Consider the following 20,903-nt stretch of genomic DNA (forward strand, 5'->3'; position numbering starts at 1 on the left):
ATTTTAGCTTAATTACAAATTTAAAAAACACATCTAACTATTTTACTAAATCTACTTACAGTAGAACTAAGTTATATTAAAAAAAAATAAATTAATTGTAAAAAACTTTTTTTAAATTACCTATTTTAGCTCAATCAAAGCAAGTTAAAACGAGTTAAGCAGAAAAGAAGTTTAAAATACTGTTAAAGCTTTCAAATTTTTAGTTAAAAGTGACACATAAAAACAAATAGTTAAATTTTTTAAATTCTCAATTTGTTCTAAAATACAATTTTCAACACTAAAGCAAAATTTTCCTAAATCATAAAATATTAAAACATCATACAAAACACTTTCGGAGTTAGTAACCAGTGTAGTAGTTCAGTCGGTACAAGAGAGCTGCTCCCTTGTTGTTTCCTATCATCATGTAGCCGTCGTTGGGTGAAAAATCTAGCGAAATGACATTACCGATCTCTCCTTTTCTTTGGATGAGCGGGAAGTTGGGAAATACTGATTGGTTGGCAACATGCACTAGTTTGATGCCTTCCAGCGATTCGCTCGACGCCATCGCTAGTATCTCACCTGTAAAGACCATCAATCAGTTAAAATAAGTAACTGACTATACAAGTTGTTATGTAGCTTTTACTTTAGAGATTACAATGAAAGTTCTCAACTTAATAATAAGAAGAATAATCTACTTCGATTTTTAAATGTTATTGTAAAAACAATGTTTAACTCGTTTGAAATAAACCAAACGAGATCCTCAGTTGAATAATAAAATTTGTTTTTTTTTTATATAAACATGCAAGAAGACATTAGTATAGACTTGAACTAAAATTGGGATTTATGTGTTAAAAACATTTAATTAATTGGAACATTTTACATCGCATCGGAGAAATAAGGAAAACGCAGAGAATCTTCATGACCTGTAACTATCGGAAGATGGAAATAACGAACGCTGACAAGGGAACTTCATTAAATATAAGGAAAAAGTTAATATTTTCATGTGTTCATTTAATTTTTTTTTATTTTAAAACTTAAAAAAAAAAGATAAATACATTGCTATTATAAATTGTACAAGTAAATATTAAAACTGATAAAAGTTAACCGCAAATTTATAATACAGTGCTTGTTCACTTATCCGGACAGATTCAGTCAGGAAGAAAGTTCAAAAAAATTTAATATTAAACACAAACAGTTTTGTGTGATACAAAGGGACACGCTCAAAATCCACCAGCGTTCAAAATTTACCCAATTAAAATCCACCCAGTCAAATTCGAGAACCGCTTACAGATCGAGGGTTAGGGATAACAGTGATAGTGAAAAATAAAATAAATAAAAATGTATAAAATAAATTAACAGTAAGAATATTATAGTTTTAAGTATCTCAAATCTTCCCTTGGTTGATTTGAATGAAACTGAATTCAGTTCTAGTTGCCTATTGAAGAAGAATTTTTGAAACTTTAGGCAATATAACGAGTACTTATAAATTTGTAGATTTTTTTGTAAAATAAAAAAGACTATTTTATTTAGAACGATTAAAATAAATTAACAAATAAGGAGAAAAAAAATTGGGTGGATTTTGATAGCATACCGATACAAATATTTAAGCTTTCATGCTGTAAAAATTTTTATAAATTGTGCAATTTATTTCATTATTATGACGCATTCATACTATTAAAGCTTACATTCAAACTTTGTTAAAAACTAGTTAAGTTTTCAAAAACTTTTATGTGTAAATTAATTCAGTTTAAATTGTTTTTAACATTGTTATATAAAGTATGATTTTAAGTTTTTTTTAGAAAATGAATGTATAACAGTTTTTTTAACAGGGTTGCCACTCGTTTATTTAAATTTTTTTCCAGATTTTCCAAATTTCTTCCAGGTTTTTAAAAGTAAAAATTTTTGGTCTATTTTTAGTTTAAAGTTAATTTCTATTTAAGAAACTGTTTCAAATAGTATAAAAATATTTACTGTAAAGTTACTTTAAATGTGTTTTTTAATAAAAAAATTTGATGATGACCAAAAATCTTAATTATATGATAAATTTTTTGTGTCAAATCAAAATTTTACAACTGAAAATGTTAAAATTATTAAAAATTCCAGGTTTTTTGATCAAAATTCCAGGTTTTTTTCAAAATTTCTCAAATTCCAGGTTTTTCCAGGTTATTTTAGCCTAAATTGTCAAATTCAAGGTTTTTCCAGGTAAAGTGGCAACCCTGTTTTAAGTTTGATGTTTAATTCAAACAATATTAGAAAAATTGTTAATTCAAACACTTTTTGTTTACGATGAGCTGCATGACAGACTTTTTTATTTATTTATAAGTTAAATAAGTTTGACACACTCAACGTACCAGGTTTTAGAAATGGACAAGACATTAAAAAAACAAAACGAGTTGCACTATCCATGAAAAAAAAAAACAAAAATATTGTAAAATGGTTAAAACAAAATGTGTCAAAGTTATTTATAATAGAGCAGTTTAGCATAGACAGGTCGACTTTGTACAACATTTTTTAAAGTGAAGAAAAGTTTAAACAGGGTTCCAACTAAAATTTCAAAAAAAGATTTATAGAGAAACTATCAAAAAACAATGAATTTTAACGTTATGAACATATTCTAAACGTATATAAAGTAAAATATGTCTTTAACAGTTTATAAACACAGTCTTAATAAGAAATTTACAAAAGTTGGAGGGTTTTTTAGCTCTAATTTTAGTTAAACAAGCAAACTTTACAATTTTTTTAATAAAAAAGATAAGGGTAATTTTTTATCCACTAGGTGGCGCCACGAAATCACAGAAAGATTTTGATTTAAAAAAATTGCAAATTTATTTGGAAGTGGGAACCCTGTTTTAAGTAGAAAAAGAGAAGCTGAGCTTTTTATTATTTATTATGCACTGCATAATATACAGCAGTTATATCATTTTATAAAAAAAAAAATTGTTCTTATCCGGACATGTTTACAGAAAAATCTTGCCTAACATGTCCGGATAAGTGAATAAGCACAGTACTATTAGATTTTTTAAGCAAATCTTATAACTAATTAATAATAGTCACAATATGATATTTTAATTTTTTTTCAAACAGTAAAAATAGTAATTCATTCTAGTGCTTTAGTAAGAAGAATTTGGTTTGTCACAAATTTTACAATCCTGCTAATTGTGAGTATGTATATTTAACCTAATTTTAACCTTATAATATTATAGAGTAGCTTATATTTTTCTAACCTTAGCATAAACTTACTTGTTAATACTATGATTTTTCTAAATTGGTAGTTTTAAACTATAAGTTTTATTTTGTTTGTTTTTTACTAAAAAATGCCAGTCTGACTTCAAGTTTATCCTAATGTCTTCTTGCATATTTATACTTAAAAATAATTTTACATACCTTACTATTTAATTGAGGATCTCGTTTGATTTATTTCAAACGAGTGAAATATTGTTTTGACAATAAAGTTTAAAAATTTAAGTTGACAAAAGTTATTATACTAATAAATTTAATTGCTTTGTCATCATATACTATTCATATGTCGTTTTAATTCCATATATGCATTTCTAGTAAAATTCATTTAGAAGTAAATATTATACATTTTAACATAATTAAAACTTTCTAACTTACCTAAAACTAAGCTTACCTTATGTAAAATTTCAATATAGAATAAGCTAATTCTCATACTAGTTTTTGTAACTGTGAACTCTTTTATCTACTTTTTTAAATGTTACACTTTTCTATGTGATTAAAACAAAATGGTTAGTATAATAAAGTACCAAAACCGTTTATATTTAATTTCACTTTCTAAGCGTAAGCACTAAAATAATAATCTTTTAAATTCTATTAAAATTATTATATGTACAACAATAGCTTTTTGGTTAAACTTTGTAAAACGCTTAACTTTTATGTAAATCAATTTAAAAATTTAATCAATTACTAACCACTGTTAGAAAACTTTAACTGTGTGATTCTAGTACGAAGGTTTTTGAATGTTTTAAGTTTTTTGCAGCCGTTTATGTTAGCGCTGGTAAATTGGAAGAGATCGACGCAACCGCTCTTAGTTCCACAAGCGAACTTGGTTCCATCGCGAGTGCACGCCATCTTCGTTCCATTGATCAGATCCTGAAGTATCATTTATATCAGATTTTGATAAATTTGAAGAAAATATTAAAGTTACTATTACAACAAAAATATCTAAAACAGACTACAAACTAATTTATAACCTATACTTACTATGATAAGAAAAACAAAAAAAAATATTAGACAGAATAATAATGTTTATGTATACTATTTTTTTTAATATGTATACTTTGGTTCATGAAATAAAAGTTAAAAAGGCTTAATATAAGTTTAATATCTCCGTATCTACATATTTTTTGCTGATGTAGTATAAACCGTTATCTAGCTAGAGCAGTAAGTATCTATTTTTTACTGGTTTATTTAGTATATACATATTTCTACTTTTAGTCTGTTTGAATTAAATTATTATTAATTTTTTTTTTTCAAATACTTGGTAATGCTCAGTTGACAAATTAATTAAAAGTATATTTTTATAACTAAAAAGATAATAGCTTCAAAACTAGACTAAAGATTTATAACATGATAAAATATTAAACAAGATTTCAAAACTTTATAGTATACTTTGTCATTTTGTATAAAGTCATTTTGTCAACTTTGTTTCATTCTATTTTAATTTTATTGACAAGATTACATAATACTTAATGCTAGCTTTCTTGTAAAAAAAAATATTTTTAACTTAATACAAATATAAACAATAAAATAAGACTTCACATAATACAACTTCGAAAAGTTAATAAATAAAGTGACTTTATCTAAAATTGTTTAGATACTAAGAAATATAAACGATTTATAACAAATACTTCTATAAAATACACATATAATCTAGTAAGGTGTAAACTATCATTTCTAAAATTGAGCACAGAAATCGCGGTACGCAGAAATTTTTATTGGTAGTAAAAACATTTTAATTAAGTAGTTGAGAGTTATGCAGCTCATCAAAAAGTAAATTCATTATATTTAAAATCATTACAGGTCGTTCAATATTAAAAACTTAATAAGCTTCACAAACTTAAATAAGGAGTTATTCTTAATGAACAGCCTTTTATGGTTTTGTAACAAATGAAAAAGTGTTCATTAAATTTTTCGAAAAGGAAAGAATGAAGAGCCTAATGAACTAAATAATAATAAAATAATATGTAACAAAAGATGAAACTTTAGTTTAATTCGTTTTTGAAAATTAATTTTGAGAGCCTTAACAAATTATTAAGTAATTTATAATATCAAGAAAAAAACAATTTGTAAGTAGTCTAAATAAATACTAAGATACAGTGATTTTAAGTGTTTACTGTGCACAGTTTAAAATAAACTTTGAGAGACACTGACATAAACAACATGTAAACACAACTTTTACATAGCAAAGGTTTACAGCAAATAACAAACAACTAACAGCATTAAAGTACTTTCCCGTACATTTCAGTTTTCTCAAATCCCAAGTAAAAATATGGCCATCGTTACCGAATGACATCATCATGTCACCGTTGGCATAGAAACACACGTCTGCTACAAGATTACCGTTAGTTGAGATTGTCTTAATTAGTTGCTTGGTTTTCTGATGGACCACATGCATTTGCCCGTATCTATAAAAAATTGCATGAAAATTAAACTAGTATCACAGTTGGAATACGTCAACTATCATTATTATTGTATTCGTTATAACAACTTAGTTAAAAATATCATTATAAACTAATTTATACTTGCTTAGCTATAGTGCTTTTAGGAATACCTTAGACTTACTAATTAACATACATAATTTTCGGTAGGTGTCACGTTAGCACGAAGATTCTTTTTGAACTGCGTCACTTTTGCACAAGCAGTCATTTACGCATGATGTCTTTTTGGACATATTCATCCTGACCCTGAACCTAATAATAACTATAAATATAACTCTAACCCTGTATCTAACCCTAGAACTGAACCTAATCCTGACATCGTGCAAAAATCTGTGAAAAAGTGATGTCGTGTAATATTGTCTTGGTGCAAAAGTGAACCTAGTGCAAAACAGACCCGTCCCACATTATTATATTTGTTTATTTAGTTTTTAACTTTTTTATAGAACTTATAAATTTACCAAAAAAAGTTTAAGCTTTTAATTTTAAATATTAAAAATTTTATCGAACTTCAAAATAAGGCAAAATTTTAAAGAATACATTTAAAAGACTAAATTAAATTTAAAAACTTAATTCTTAAAATTGAGGTATAAAATTTTCAAGAAAAAAAACAAAAATTAACATCAGTCAAAAATGTAACAATGAACGCCAATTACAATGACAGCATTCAGGAGTTTGATGAAAACATGTTTTGAAAACATCTTAAAACTAAAAATAAAAATTAAAACCCAGAAATAATATAAATTTTATTATTTTCTAGAGATAAAAACTTAAAATACTTTGCCACGTAGAACTCTAGCTATATTCAAAAACAGCCAAAACTTATTGTTTTTTTAAGGAGCCCTTTCTTAAAAGTAATCCCCCATACTTTGTTAATTTTTCAAAGACAAAGATGTTTTACTAAAAACAAAAAAAATATTGATACAGCTAACTTTTTTTTTAATTCAATGTTAAAGTTGAGCAGTTTTAAAAATATGAAAATTTTAGGTTTTGCAGCTTCTTGATTTTTATATTAATTTAGTGATACATAAGGTGTCATAAAGGGCAAAAAAAGTTTAAGTTAATCTTAGTTTATTGATTTATTACTAAGCTACCAGGTGATTTTTACCTACTTTGATATTTAAATAAACATTGAGATACTAGAGTTCAATAGGTTTTTCATGAAAGCGAGAACAAAAAAAGTAGAAAAAGACTATTTTCTTAAAATTAATCTCTTCCAACAATTTTTTAGCAATAATTTTTAATATTTAATAAAACATTTATAACTTGTAGGAAATGGATCGCTAATTTCCAATTATTTTTTTCAAAAATAAACAACAATGTTTTTTTTTTCAGGATATCATTCCTGCAAGTTAATTCTAATACTTGAAAGAAAATACACTAACAATCTTAAGTAAATTGCTTTAAAAAAAAATTACATATAAAAAACATAGGACAAAAACATGAAAATAAAAATTTAAACTTTTAATATTCAAATATTAACACAAAAAATTAAAAATAACTCAAAACTTTAGTAAAGTCAGTAAATAGTATTTAACTGATATAAATGATTTGTATAAGCTTTTCTAATAAAATATTATATAGCTAAACTAAAACAAAATAAATTATTCAAAACTTAAGTTTTGAAAATTTTGGGTTGATTTATTTATGTACAAGCCAGAAATCATGTTACTCTAAAAATATAACGAAAGGTAACTTGCCTCGACAAAAAAACGATGTGAACGTTGTTAGGTGACACTTTGAAAATAGGAAATCTGGTGTCATCAATTCCTCTTATACTGAACTGCTTAATGTCATGAGTGTTTGTGTTGCTCATGTTCTTTTTATCTGAGAATAAGTTCAATACATACATATGCTTCATGTTTGAAGTAAATAGAATCTGTAATAGTAATACAATGTCAAGATGTATTTAAATTATTTTGAAAAAATTAAAACTTGAGACTAATGTTACCATATTGCCATTAATTTTACAACTTCATATAAAAAAATTAAAAATTGAATAAATATAAATATTTTATCTAAAACTATCTCAAGTATAAAATAAACTTATTTAAAAGTTTTACTTTACCAAAATTGTTAAAGAGTTTCTGCTAATATCTATCAAAAACTTTTTTTTTGGAATTATTCTAATAATAGTAATATTGTAAGTGATGTGTTAAACGTTAGTTCAGATATGTTAGCAAATTTATGTATTTTTTAATTAAATTTAAAATTAATAGTACCGTACACTCGAAGTATTATTATATTATTTTATAGTACTTGCTCTACTTACAGGGTTCGTGCGCGAAATTCCTTTTCATTTAGCCTGACAGAGACCTATTTAGCCTGACATTTTTTCAAAGTAGAAAAAATCACCTTCAGAAGGCATTTTGGGTATCGGGGGGTCTTAATTAGCAAATTAACGCAATAAAAGTATTCACAAAACTACTTTTAAAGAAAATAAAAATATAAATGAAATATTTTTCAACATCTATCAATCCCTTACCCAGCAACTTGAATATTTTTAACTGGTCATTATAATTTCTGCTTCAATAAATTCATACCTTTATTAAATTTTGGGGCTTAGTTACATCCACCACTTATCACCCATATACAAGGTTCGTGTCAATTAGTACTTGAATTCGTCAAATATAAGTTACATGACTGGACCAGAAGATTTTATTAAAACAGAAATGTGAATAAGTCTGTAAAAGAAAAACAAAATGTAATTAAACACATCTCTCAAAAACTTTATGTTATCATTAAAGCATCTTAATTTTTAAAATAACTAATTAAAATAACCGTGATATTACATAAGTAATTTTTTAGTCTTGTGAATATCTCTAATAACTTTGAATAAACAGAAAATAAAATATATGAACAAACTGCTAAGAGTATTAATCTATAAAGTATTTGGTATAAAGCCTTTATATTAGAAATTAAAACAGTTTAACCAACTAAGCTCTGAAAAACAAAGCTCATGTAAACAAATTCAAACAAACAGTCAAGTTGTTGAACTAAACTGTAATGTTTAAACTGTACTTTTTTATGAATTTTTATATTTATGACGTAGAAAATCTACTAAAAACAAAATAATGAAGATTCTTAAAATTATTTTAGAGATTCAACAAAAGGTTTTAAGCACTTATTTTTACAAATACTGACTGATTTTGTCTTAAATAACTAAATCTTTATTTAGAAATAAATTCACATCTCAATTTGATCTTAATTTAAAAATTTCATGCATTTGAACTGACAAAAACTGAGATTCTTAAATTTTTAAACAAAAAAACTGATTTAGCCTGACGTTTTTCAACTTTTTTCAAAAAAACTGATTTAGCCTGATTTAGCCTGACTTAGCCTGACGCGCACGAACCCTGTACTTATCGGAAGATTTTTTAACAAAAAATTATTATACCACTTTTTATTGTAGTCTGTAAGTAAGCACAATAAAATGGGCTTTAGTTAAAGTTAATTAAAGTTTTTAGTTTACATTATGTTTGTGGTAATCTATATTATTTAACTTGCTGATAATCAATAGTTAATACTCAATGTATTTACTTGAGGTTTAATTATATAGAGTATAATTTAAAAATCAGTTTTCCAGTATATTTACTCGGACTTTTGTTGGAAAATAAACTTAAAAATAAACAACAACTTTGGTTCAAAACAATTTAAAAATGCAATATTATAATTTCAAAACGAATAGTTTAAAACATCGATTATCATTACTTAAATATATTCTTTACATAATATAATAATTAAAGAATTTTAAAAGTCACATTATATTTTAGATGGTAAATTTTAAAATAAGTTGTACAAAATACCTTAAATGATAAAACTGTATATTATAAATTTAAATTCTTATTGATTTTATAAGGGTCTAGCTTAATAAATTATTACATAAAACAACTTAAGTTTAATACTTACAAAATCAACAAAATAAATATAATTTCAGTATAACTGTTCAAAATATATATTTGATCGTTTGCTAACAAAAGATCCTAGTGAAACAAGTTCACTGGAATATAAATAAATAAAAACAAATTATACAGTAATCTTCTTTTGTTGTATCAAGTATTTCTTTCCATTAATGTAAGTGGTTTGTTTATATTATGATTTGTTGTTTTGTTGTGTATTTTAGTTTACTTTACTTAATTAGACTTAATAATTACAAATATTTTATAGTTTTATAACAGTCGGATTTAACATTACGTATTTTACCTATTATTAACCATTAACCTGTAAAAATTTGTAGTAAATTATCTTATTTAATTTTAATGAAAACATGTACATGGTTGCCACTTATCAAGCTGAGAAAAATTTACTGACTTTTCCTGACTTTTTCCAGACTTTTTACAAAAATTTTCCTGACTTTTCTAAATCAAACTCTTAAATTAAACTTATTCTAAAATACATAACCTAACACTTGAAACTATATAAAGCTTTCAATTTATTTTTAATACAGGTTAAAAACAACAGTTTTTTGCTGAATTCTATCATCAAACTTCCAGTACATCACTTAAACCATCTGTGTATGATTGAAGATTGTAATAAACTGCTCTATCAGCAAAATACTTGTATTATTACCTTATAATCACAGCTTGTCTGCAAAAAGACACATTTTTTTAGCATTTCCTAACATAAATGTATCTAAATAATTGAAACAACATATAAGGAATTTTTACAATTAAAACCTAAAATCAATAAGGAATTTTCTCAACTCAAACCTTAAAACAATAAGGAACAATAAATAAATTTTACAGTTAAAACATTAAAACAATAAAGAATTTGATCAAATACTGTTTTTTTTTTTTAATGTATGAACTAAATTTTTTTTCTCCGCATTTTTATTAGCACTTCAATCTCATCATCTAATGAAGATATGGTTTCCTTCATCTGGTTTGCATTCCGCTTCAGTATACACATTAACTTGTTACATAAAATACTAAACTAACTGCTTAGTTATAAAGAACTCAATTATTTACTTAAACAAAAAACACTTTGATTTTAAAATTATGCTAGATAAACTTTTGTTTATATATCACAGTTTCACTATGGAAGTGTTCTTGCTACAGATCATCAATACTTTAAAGCTTACAAAATCTGCTTGTTCAAGTAAGGTACTTGTTCAATATGTTAATAGAAAATTTTTGCAGTTTTATAAGAATATTTTACTAATTTATACCAGATGAAGGCATTGGAAATAAAATTAGATTTTTTGTAAATTTATAGGAAAATTTTGGAATTTTTTCTCACTTTAAAGGACTTGTAATTAATTTTTACCATTTGAAGGCTTCGGAAAACAAGGAATTTTGTAAATTTAAACTGACAAAATCTGACTTTTTTATAAATTTTATCAAATTTCCTGACTTTTTTTCAAAACCCCCCTTTATTTCCTGACTTTTGTCATTTTCTTAAATTTTTCCTGACTTTTCCTGATTTCCTGACTTTTCCTGACCGAGTGGCAACCCTGCATGTATACACCTACTTTATTCTATACTTCTATTCTCATATTACAATAATTATTTTTACGAACCCAGTTGAAGTGTGTTGATTAGTTAACACAGAGACATATGTTGTACAATAAAGGAAGATTACTGTATAACTTGTTTTTATTTATAATTTAAGTATATAGTTATTTTTGTAAAACTGTAAGTGTTTGTAAATAATAAAGTTTTATAAAGACTGTAATTTAAATTAAACTATATTCAAACAAACACTTTTCCATAACTTTTTATTAAAATATTGATTTATTTTATTTAAGTGAGTATTTACCTAGTTGTATATTTTTTACAATAAAATTACTAACTTGCTTTCCACCATCAATAAAATGAGCTGCAGAAGGAGTGAACTGTTCAAATTTTGAAGAATAAATTTTTTCATTAGTCTTTCCATCCACTGCAAACAATTGAAATCTGGTATCCCTGGAAGCTGTTAGGGCTGCCCTGCAACACAAAACAGTTTTAAGTCAAAATCAGATGTTAAACCAACTTTCATTTGAAAACTTACAATACTTTATTTTTATATGTTGTAATAGAATGTAAAATTTCATCCTAGCTACCATATAACTTTAAAAGCTATAAAAAGTCTAACTACTTTTTGAGTCCAAAGTAAAAATAAAAGGACAACAAAACTTCACAAATTTTGTTTCTTACAGTTTTATGCAGTTTTTTACAACTAATTTTTAATTTGTTAAAAGTAAGCACTTATTTTATTTAGGACAATAGTACTTTTAATAAGAAAAAATAATAATTATTTTAAAAAAATATTTACACCACAAAATTTATTTTTTAGAACTATGAGAACAAAATATAACCAACCTAAACATTGGATTAAATTCACAAATTGTAAGCCGTCTTGCTGATTTATCTTCATTATTGACGTCTATAAGTTTTACAATATCTAATTGAGTAGCTGACAGAATTTTTTCCTTTTTTGAAATTAAATTTGATGTTTCTGACAGGTCTTTTTCAGCTTTATCTTTTTTGTCAGCCCACTTTTTGGCCTTTTGATTGAAAACTCGATTAAACTCTTGTTGGGCAAAGCTATCATCATCATCATCATCACTGTCCTGATACACAGGTACTCTTTTCTCCACCACTTCTTTTTTAGACTCTATCCTAGCTTCAAAAATATCTACTACATCTCTTTCTTCATCTGAGTCAGAAAATTGTAGGTCAACTTCATTATCAGAGTGACCAGAGTCAAGATCTGATGGAGTAAAAAATATATCTTTTGAACTATCAGAAGTTACCTCTTTGTCAACTGTATCTGTAGATTTTGCCTGTTTTATTACTACCTGTTCTTCAATCTTTTCTTCTACCTCTAGAGGCCGTTTCAATGCAGCTTTTCTTTTATTACGTAACATTATTTAAACTATCTAGCCTATGAAATTTTGTTAAATAAATCAATTCTAGTCATTTAGTTATTTTATAATAAACTTAATATTTAGGACTGCTGAAAACACTGATATTTATTATAGAAGCACAATGTATAAATGTAATTTGCTTAAATTTAATTTTTGTAGTGCACTTAAGTATTTAAGTAATCTTGTACTCTAAGGTAATATCAAAATTGAATTAATCTTACATGAACAATTTTTATTTTTAATTAGCAACTAAACAAAAGTGATCTCAACTTTAAAGTTAAATATCAAAGTATATTAGACCAAAAATACAAATATAGTTCCTAAATTGTCTTATAAATAAAATCATAATGATATTAAAAGCAATCATTGATTTGTCTTCTTTTTTCTTAAATTTTTTCTAGACTTTTCTTTTCCAAGATAATTAGCTTGCATTAACTCTTTTCTGGATACATTTTCTTGAAATTCTTTATTGTCCATTAAATGAGTATCCTTGGTTATGTTTACTCTGTACCTGGTAGGTTTATCAACTTTTTCTTCATCAATAGACTCAAATTGAACAACATGTTTTTTTAAAACTTCACCACACTCATTTGAAAGTTTAATAAGATTTTCAATTTCTTCCTGGTTTTTAACAGCTATGTTTTCTCTGTATCTGTTATTAATTTCATTTCGAGTGTGTGCTAAAGCACGCTCATCTCCTTTAAATACTTGTAAGCGAGCTTTGTGAATTTCCTTAAATGCTGCTAGCACTTTAGTTCTAAGACTCGTGCTCATTTTAGAAGTAATTTATTTGTAATTACTATTTTACTGTGAATGTATAAATATCTGTTACAAATGAAATAAAATTATAGCTTGATAAGTACTTTATATAGTTTTTAACAAACTGAGAGTGACACTTTAAGTTTAATTTAACTAACTGTAATTTTGGTTCATATAAAACATAAAATTATCAGCAATATTATTTGGCAAACATAACTGAATAATCAATTTCATGTTTTATTATTTACATTAGATTTTTATACTCTTAAAACTATAAATGAAAATGAAAAAAAAAATACCCCATATAATTTTAAAATTATTACGAATGATATTTCAAAACTAAATATATTGTTCTATCATAATTTCTTAAAACTGGTAACTGTGATTTGATATTTTTTAATTAAAAAGAAATTTTAAGAATAAAACATTAACTAAAAAAACTAGATCAATATTAGTATATATAAGGTACATATTAGTACATATATGCAAAAACTAACAAAATTAGAAAAGGTCACTATAATTTTAGCTTATAAAATGACAAATAAATCAAATACCAATACAAAATGTTTGAATTGTTTTCAGCAAAATTGTTTTAGGTAGCTTTTCTGAATAGGTGGCAACCATACTACTATAAACATAAATAATACACACAAATGTATAGTTAAAATGTAGTTACAAAATAAATTTTTAAAACAAAAAGTTTCTCAGACATTAAGTGTTTGTAAAAAGCATGACAATATATTACAAACTATTTACATATTTAAAAAAACTTTTTTAGTAAAATCATTATTGTTTTTTTAAAAACATATACAACTACGATAGAATAACTACCAAATTGTTATAAATTTTATCTATTTATAGTCAGCTACAGTGAATACATAGTGTACACAACTACAAAAATATTTTAAATATCAAACTTTGTTTTAAAGACTAAAATTTTATATACAAATAATGCTAATAATAAAAAACATTTTTTTTATTTAAAAATTTTAAGAAATTTTAGTTATAAAAATTGTACTTATTTATCAAGAATAACTGACTGTGGCTGTTTTATGGTACTCACCAGAGCAAAGTGAGGTATTTTGTTAGGGGTTGGACTTAAATTTATTTTTTAAACTGAGTTAGTAAGATAAAAATACTACAATTATAACTAGTTGATTGTAGACAAAAGTTTAACTAAAAATAAAAAATTTAAGAGTATTTAATATTCTATTTTGTTTTTTTTCAGATTGAGTATCTGACCCAATGATCCACCTTACCACTAAACTTTTTAAAACAATTTATTATAAAAGAATAACTTTTTGTTACTTTATAAAGCTGAGTTTGAAAAAAGACTGCTTTTTTTGTTTCAAAACAGTTCCTAATACTTCCTGGATAATAATGTAATTCCCAGGTAGGTGGCAAATTTGCTAAAGCGGACAAAATTGCATGAGGGGACGAAATTGCACAAAGATACTTTTGCACGAAGACACTTTTGCATAAGTGGACTTAATTGCACAAAGTAGGGGTAGGGAGTACAGCACATTTTTTTGGTCATGTTGTAAAATCCATATGAGGAGTCTTGATTTGGATGTGTTTTGGTATTATTAAGAAGAATTTAAAAAAAAGATTTAAAAAATTCCTAAAAAAAAAACTGCACCCCAAAAAACTGATCTGGACCCCAAAAATCACATAATTTTTGATTTTTTGACTTAAATAGTAATAAAGTCACTCATACACGTCCTAGACTTATATTTTATATCTTAAATTAAAGCTAATAATTATAGGCATACAATTAATGACATTTCGACTGCTTTTGGAATATTATGACGTCATAATCACACAAAACATGTAAATTTTTATCTGTAAAATGGTGCGTTTTAAAAAACTAAGAAGCATAGCTGGTTGTCTAATCTAATTAAAACAAAATATTTTAAAATAAAACTTTGTAGATATACTCATCTTATGATGTTGCATCAAAGTGTAAAGTTGACTTAATGTTGTCTGGTTTTGTATATAAAGCCATTGCTACTTGATTTTCATGTTACACAGCTTTGTACTGCTTGTGATCTGTCAAGGTGCGTGCACTTGGAAGAACATATTCATAAATTCTCCATTCTTCATTAGTGTGCAGAAGATTTTTAGCAGCTTCAGACATGGTTAAGGAAGACTGTCTACTACGTCTGGAATGTCTTTTGGTTAAAGGAGAAGACAATGAGGTGGAGCAAGAAGGGGGGGGGGGGGGTAAACACCCTTTTTTGGTTTTGATCTTATTTTATATAGTTTTTACTAAGCTACAAGATGCTTTTTACAGATTTAAAAAATTAAAAATAATTTTTGAGATATAGCCGGTCAAAGTCGGAGGCAACAATAGGATCCTTATGGGAGGCGCAAACTAAAACGGCAAATAACTAGAAATCACTAAAAATCTATCTCCTCCTACGTTTTTTGAGATAACTACCTCAAATTTTTAGGAAATGTTCCTTGATATATTTAGAAAATTCTGTCGGAAGGAATTTAAAAAAAAATAAAAAATAAAAATTTTATATAAAAAATAAACAAAAAAAACAGTTTTGTTTTTTGTTTTTTTGTTATAAAATTTTTATTTTTTAATTTTTTTAAATTCTGTACCGACATAATTTTCTAAATACTGCAAGGAACATTTCCTAAAAATTTGAGGTAGTTATCTCAAAAAACGTAGGAGGAGATAGATTTTTAGTGATTTCTAGTTATTTTTAGTAAAATAGTCTATTTTTGCGGTTTTAGTTTGCGCCTCCCTCCGGTTTTGACCGGCTATATCTCAAAAATTATTTTGAATTTTTAAAATCTGTAAAAAGCATCTTGTAGCTTAGTAAAAACTATATAAAATAAGATCAAAAACCAAAAAAGGGTGTTTACCCCCCTAAAAATAAAAAATAAAAATTTTATATAAAAAATAAACAAAAAAAACAGTTTTGTTTTTTGTTTTTTTGTTATAAAATTTTTATTTTTTAATTTTTTTAAATTCTGTACCGACATAATTTTCTAAATACTGCAAGGAACATTTCCTAAAAATTTGAGGTAGTTATCTCAAAAAACGTAGGAGGAGATAGATTTTTAGTGATTTCTAGTTGATTTTTAGTAAAATAGTCTATTTTTGCGGTTTTAGTTTGCGCCTCCCTCCGGTTTTGACCGGCTATATCTCAAAAATTATTTTGAATTTTTAAAATCTGTAAAAAGCATCTTGTAGCTTAGTAAAAACTATATAAAATAAGATCAAAAACCAAAAAAGGGTGTTTACCCCCCTATGCCCTTAAAACTAATTCAGATTGATTTTTGATAGCTTCTTCTTTAGATAAAAAATATTGATTGCCATAAAATGAGCCACAAGCGTTTTTAAAAGCAAGCCTAGATGCTTCTAGTGATAAATTACATTTCACTGAAATTTCACACAATGTGTTTTTTATAGTATCAGTACAATTTCTAACCATTCTAACTGAAGGACGATTAGACAGAAAGCATTGGACACCAACATCTTGGTGACTTTTAGTCAAACATAGTAATCCCAAACGATTGGTGCTTACAATACTACTATTCCATTGTGAACTGGAAACTAGAGGTTCAACTTCAACTTCTGAAATGTATGACTCCTCACTCCTGTCTTGATTCAGAGCTGCTTCTGCTGATTCTAACTCAGTTTGCTTTTCAGCTACATATTTTAAATCAACATCTTCACTTATACAACAACAACGGGAACTTATATGATCAGTAAAAACCAAGGTTCATCTCCAGTAAGAGAATCCACATTTTTGCCTATGTCAAACAATTTGTCAACAATTAGAGTTACCTTCTTGTGTCTACCTTTAAGTATAGAAGATTGTCTCCATTCTTTGTTGAGCTGCCTCAAACTCTTTTTGACAAAAGGGACACCTTTTTTTTTTGATTTCTTTCGGTACTGCTCCAAATACACTTTACTATAGTAATCATTTACTACTAATAACAAGTTTGATTTTACTTGTTTTGTTGTTTGAACATATCCTTCACCAAATGCTTTGGTCCACTGTAAAATGAGTGCTTCTGAATATGCAAACACAATTGTTCATCCTTTCTGATTTTGGTGTACAACAAATGCTAAAGATATCTATAGCAACATCATAAGTTGTTGGTAGGCGATCTCCCAGAATTATATTAAAACTTTTATTACTATTATTCATCTGTAAAAACAAACATTAAAAATTACATACTTAACCTTAACAAAAAATAAATACAAACAAATAACTTTTGTTTTTTAACTAAATAATAAATCTTTCAGGGTTGCCACTCATTTAAAAACGGGTTGCCACTCATTTAAAAAAAAAATTTTACAGGTTTTTCAAATTTCTTCCAGGTTTTAAAAGTACACATTTTGGGGTCTATTTTTTGTTTAAAATTAAAAATTAAGAAATTAATTAAATTTAATGTAAGAAACTGTGTTAAATAGTATAAAATCATTGAAAAGATACTGTAAAATTACTTTAAATAAAAAATTTAATATAAAAATTTTTTGATGATGACAAAAAAATCCTATTTTTAATTTATGATAGATATTTTGTGTCAGATTGAAATTTTACTACTGAACATGTTAAAATTGTTAAAAATTCCAGGTTTTACCAGGTTTTTTTTCAAAATTTATCAAATTCCAGGTTTTTCCAGGATTCAGGTAGAGTGGCAACCCTGCTTTATAATGAAAAAATAAAATAACACTAATTTTAATAAATTTACATGTAGTTCTTATAATATATGTCTATTTCTTTTACTTTTACTTAGGTGCTCTAAATAAATATAATATCTTAAAGTGGTTTATAGTGTTTTTTTTATATCTTTATCAACAAACAATTGAAATGACTTAGTAATATCTTTCTGGTTGATTGACTTCAGAATTCGTCATTTAAATCATAGAAACTAAAAGTAAAACCAGCAGAAGAATTTGCTTTTTAAAATAGAAAAAATTCCATTTTACAGACAAAATTTGCATATTTTGTGTAATTATGACGTCATAATATTCCAAAAGCAGTCGAAATGTCATTAATTGTATGCCTATAATTATTAGTTTTAATTTAAGATATAAAATATAAGTCTAGGACGTGTATGAGTGACTTTATTACTATTTAAGTCAAAAAATCAAAAATTATGTGATTTTTGGGGTCCAGATCAGTTTTTTGGGGTGCAGTTTTTTTTTAAGAATTTTTTTAATTTTTTTTTAATTCTTCTTAATTAGACCAAAACACATCCAAATCAAGACTCCTCATGTGTCTAGCAAACATCACCCAAGTACTCCCTACCCCTACACAAAGGTTCACTTTTTCACTGGTTTAATTTTTTTATTTTACTATCACTCTTACCCTTTTTTCATTTTTCTTGCTTTTCTTAGTAAAAATTTTTATTAGTTATTTTTATTTTTACTCTCACTGTTAACCCTTACTCTTACCCTCAGTCAGTAACTTTTTATTTATTTATATCGTTTTTATTAATTCATTTTTTAGTTTTTTTTTCTGTTTTTTTTTTACTCTTGTGCAAAAATGACCGTCTGCGCAAAATTGTTACTTGGTGCAAAATTGTCTATGTGCAATTTAGTCCCTTTGTGCAATTTAGACCTGTTCCCATAATTTCCATATGTACAACAGGTTTGCTACTGTTTGAGTCATAAAAAATGTATTCAGTAACTTGAGTTTTTCATATCATATAAAGTAATTATAATTTTCAAAAACTAATAAAAATCTAGTGTATAATCAAAATTGGTTATAAAATACTGAAACTAAATCTTTTATATATTCTATTAAAAAAACTTAAAACTGTCCTGAGTTTTTCAATAAACAACAAATCTATCCTGAGTCAGCTTAATTTTGGAAGTAAAATTTAAAATATCTTTAGTTATGAGCTGTCCTCAGTCATCCAGGGATTTTAATAAACTTCAAAATATCTGGAGTTTTCCTGAGTGTGTGACAACCCTCTTTAAATACTGGAAGTTTTTTAAGTTGAAAGAAGCACTAAATTTTCAGTTTAAGAAGTGTGCATTACAGAAACTATTTATTAACAATTTTGATAAAAGGTTATATGAAATATTCAAATAACACCTGGGCGCTTTCTCACCTTCCATATTTTTCATTCACATTTCACACACACACACATTCACTTAACATATATTAATATTAGTATAATTATATATCCCAAGTAATATATAGTTTTATTTATTTACTATTTACATATCTATTTCACACAAGTCACTTTCTATTCTCTGACATTTCATATATTCACTTAACCCTCCTACTATAATTCATACCCTTATGTGTTAAGTTCCAAGTTTAATTGGAAGCCTGTATTTAAATCACAGATAAACCGTGCTTTTTTTACCTACTACGCCCAAGAGAGCTAGTAGGTTTTTTACTGCAGGTTTATACTTAACATATACCTTGTTATTTTACTTTTTTACTTTCATATATAACACAGTTTACTTATTAAATACTTAAAATGTCTGTATGGGATATCTAATTTAAACAACTGACTGCTACTTTATTGTTATTACTGCATGTTTATATAAAATTTCCAGACTTAGTCTTTTTTTTCCTGACTTTGTGGCAATCTTGAAATAGTTAACATTTATCTACAGCTAGCAAACTTTCTACCGCAAATTAAAAAAAATTGGCCTGCAAAGTACTTGTAGCTAAAAGTTTTTTTGGTAAGTCTTATGACTAGGTTATGTTTTAAATAACTACTAGCTACTTGTGCTTTATTTTTGCACATTTTATTACGTTTTTGTTTTAAATTTAATAATAATTACTATATTTACTTTTTGTGGTCCTCAAAATATTTTTTTATATAGAGTAGCCAACAAGCAACTTTTTCTAAGAAAATTGGCCTGTGACTTACAAAAGACTTGGCTGTCTACTCCTTATTTAGAATTTAATAGAAAAAATTAAAAGTACATTTAAACATAAAACAGGGTTGCCACTCTTAGAGCCAAAAAATAGCCCGAGTCAGGGTTGCCACTCTTCGTGTCAAAAAACTGTACCAAGTGACATTCAACTGTCTAAAGTTATCCTAAGTATTTTTTTTCAAATCCTTAGAAAAAGTTACAAAACTTTTCAAAACCATGAAAAATCAACTCAAAAATCTACAACAAAATTGGTTATAAAATATTAAAACTAAATCTCAGTTAAAACCTATAAAAAAACTGACATAAGATTTTCATAAATCTTAAAACTGTTTGAGTTTTTTGTAAAAAAACAAATTGATCCAGAGTCAGCCTGAGTTTGTAAAAGAAATTCAAAATATCTTATCTTGAGTTATACTGAGTAATTCTGAGATTTTCCATAATTTTAAAATATACTGAGTTTGTGGCATTCCTGCTGAGTGACCAAAATTTAACCTGAGTTACATCAAACTAGCATGTTTATGAAATTCAAATAAGTATTTATAATGAGTCACAATTTGAAAAAAGAAACTATTTTAATATCAATTTTAAATACCTAAAAATAACATATCAGGGTTCGTGCGCGAATTTTTTTTCATTTAGTCTGACTGAGACTAATTTAGCCTGACATTTTAGAAGTAAAGAAAATCCCCTTTAGAAGTCATTTTAGGTATTGGGGGGGGTTTTGATTAGTACTATTGTAGTCTCTGACTTCAACCAGCTTGATCTCAAA

At 25.9% G+C, this 20,903-nt stretch overlaps 1 protein-coding gene across 1 annotated transcript; it reads right to left on the minus strand.

Moving 5' to 3' along the window:
• Window positions 1-12,507, minus strand: LOC145835899 (U3 small nucleolar RNA-associated protein 18 homolog). Its single transcript, XM_082943653.1, has 6 exons — window positions 11,957-12,507; window positions 11,446-11,581; window positions 7,355-7,533; window positions 5,435-5,624; window positions 3,909-4,089; window positions 1-558 (listed from the first exon to the last, which is right to left on the minus strand). The coding sequence occupies exons 1-6, from the start codon at window positions 12,502-12,504 to the stop codon at window positions 338-340; spliced, it is 1,455 nt and encodes a 484-aa protein (XP_082799779.1). The 5' UTR covers window positions 12,505-12,507; the 3' UTR covers window positions 1-337.
• Window positions 12,508-20,903: the final 8,396 nt, after the last annotated feature.

The sequence above is a fragment of the Thalia democratica genome, chromosome 5, assembly GCF_965202585.1.
Source record: "Thalia democratica chromosome 5, ktThaDemo2.hap1.1, whole genome shotgun sequence".
Classification (NCBI taxonomy): Eukaryota; Metazoa; Chordata; class Thaliacea; order Salpida; family Salpidae; genus Thalia; species Thalia democratica.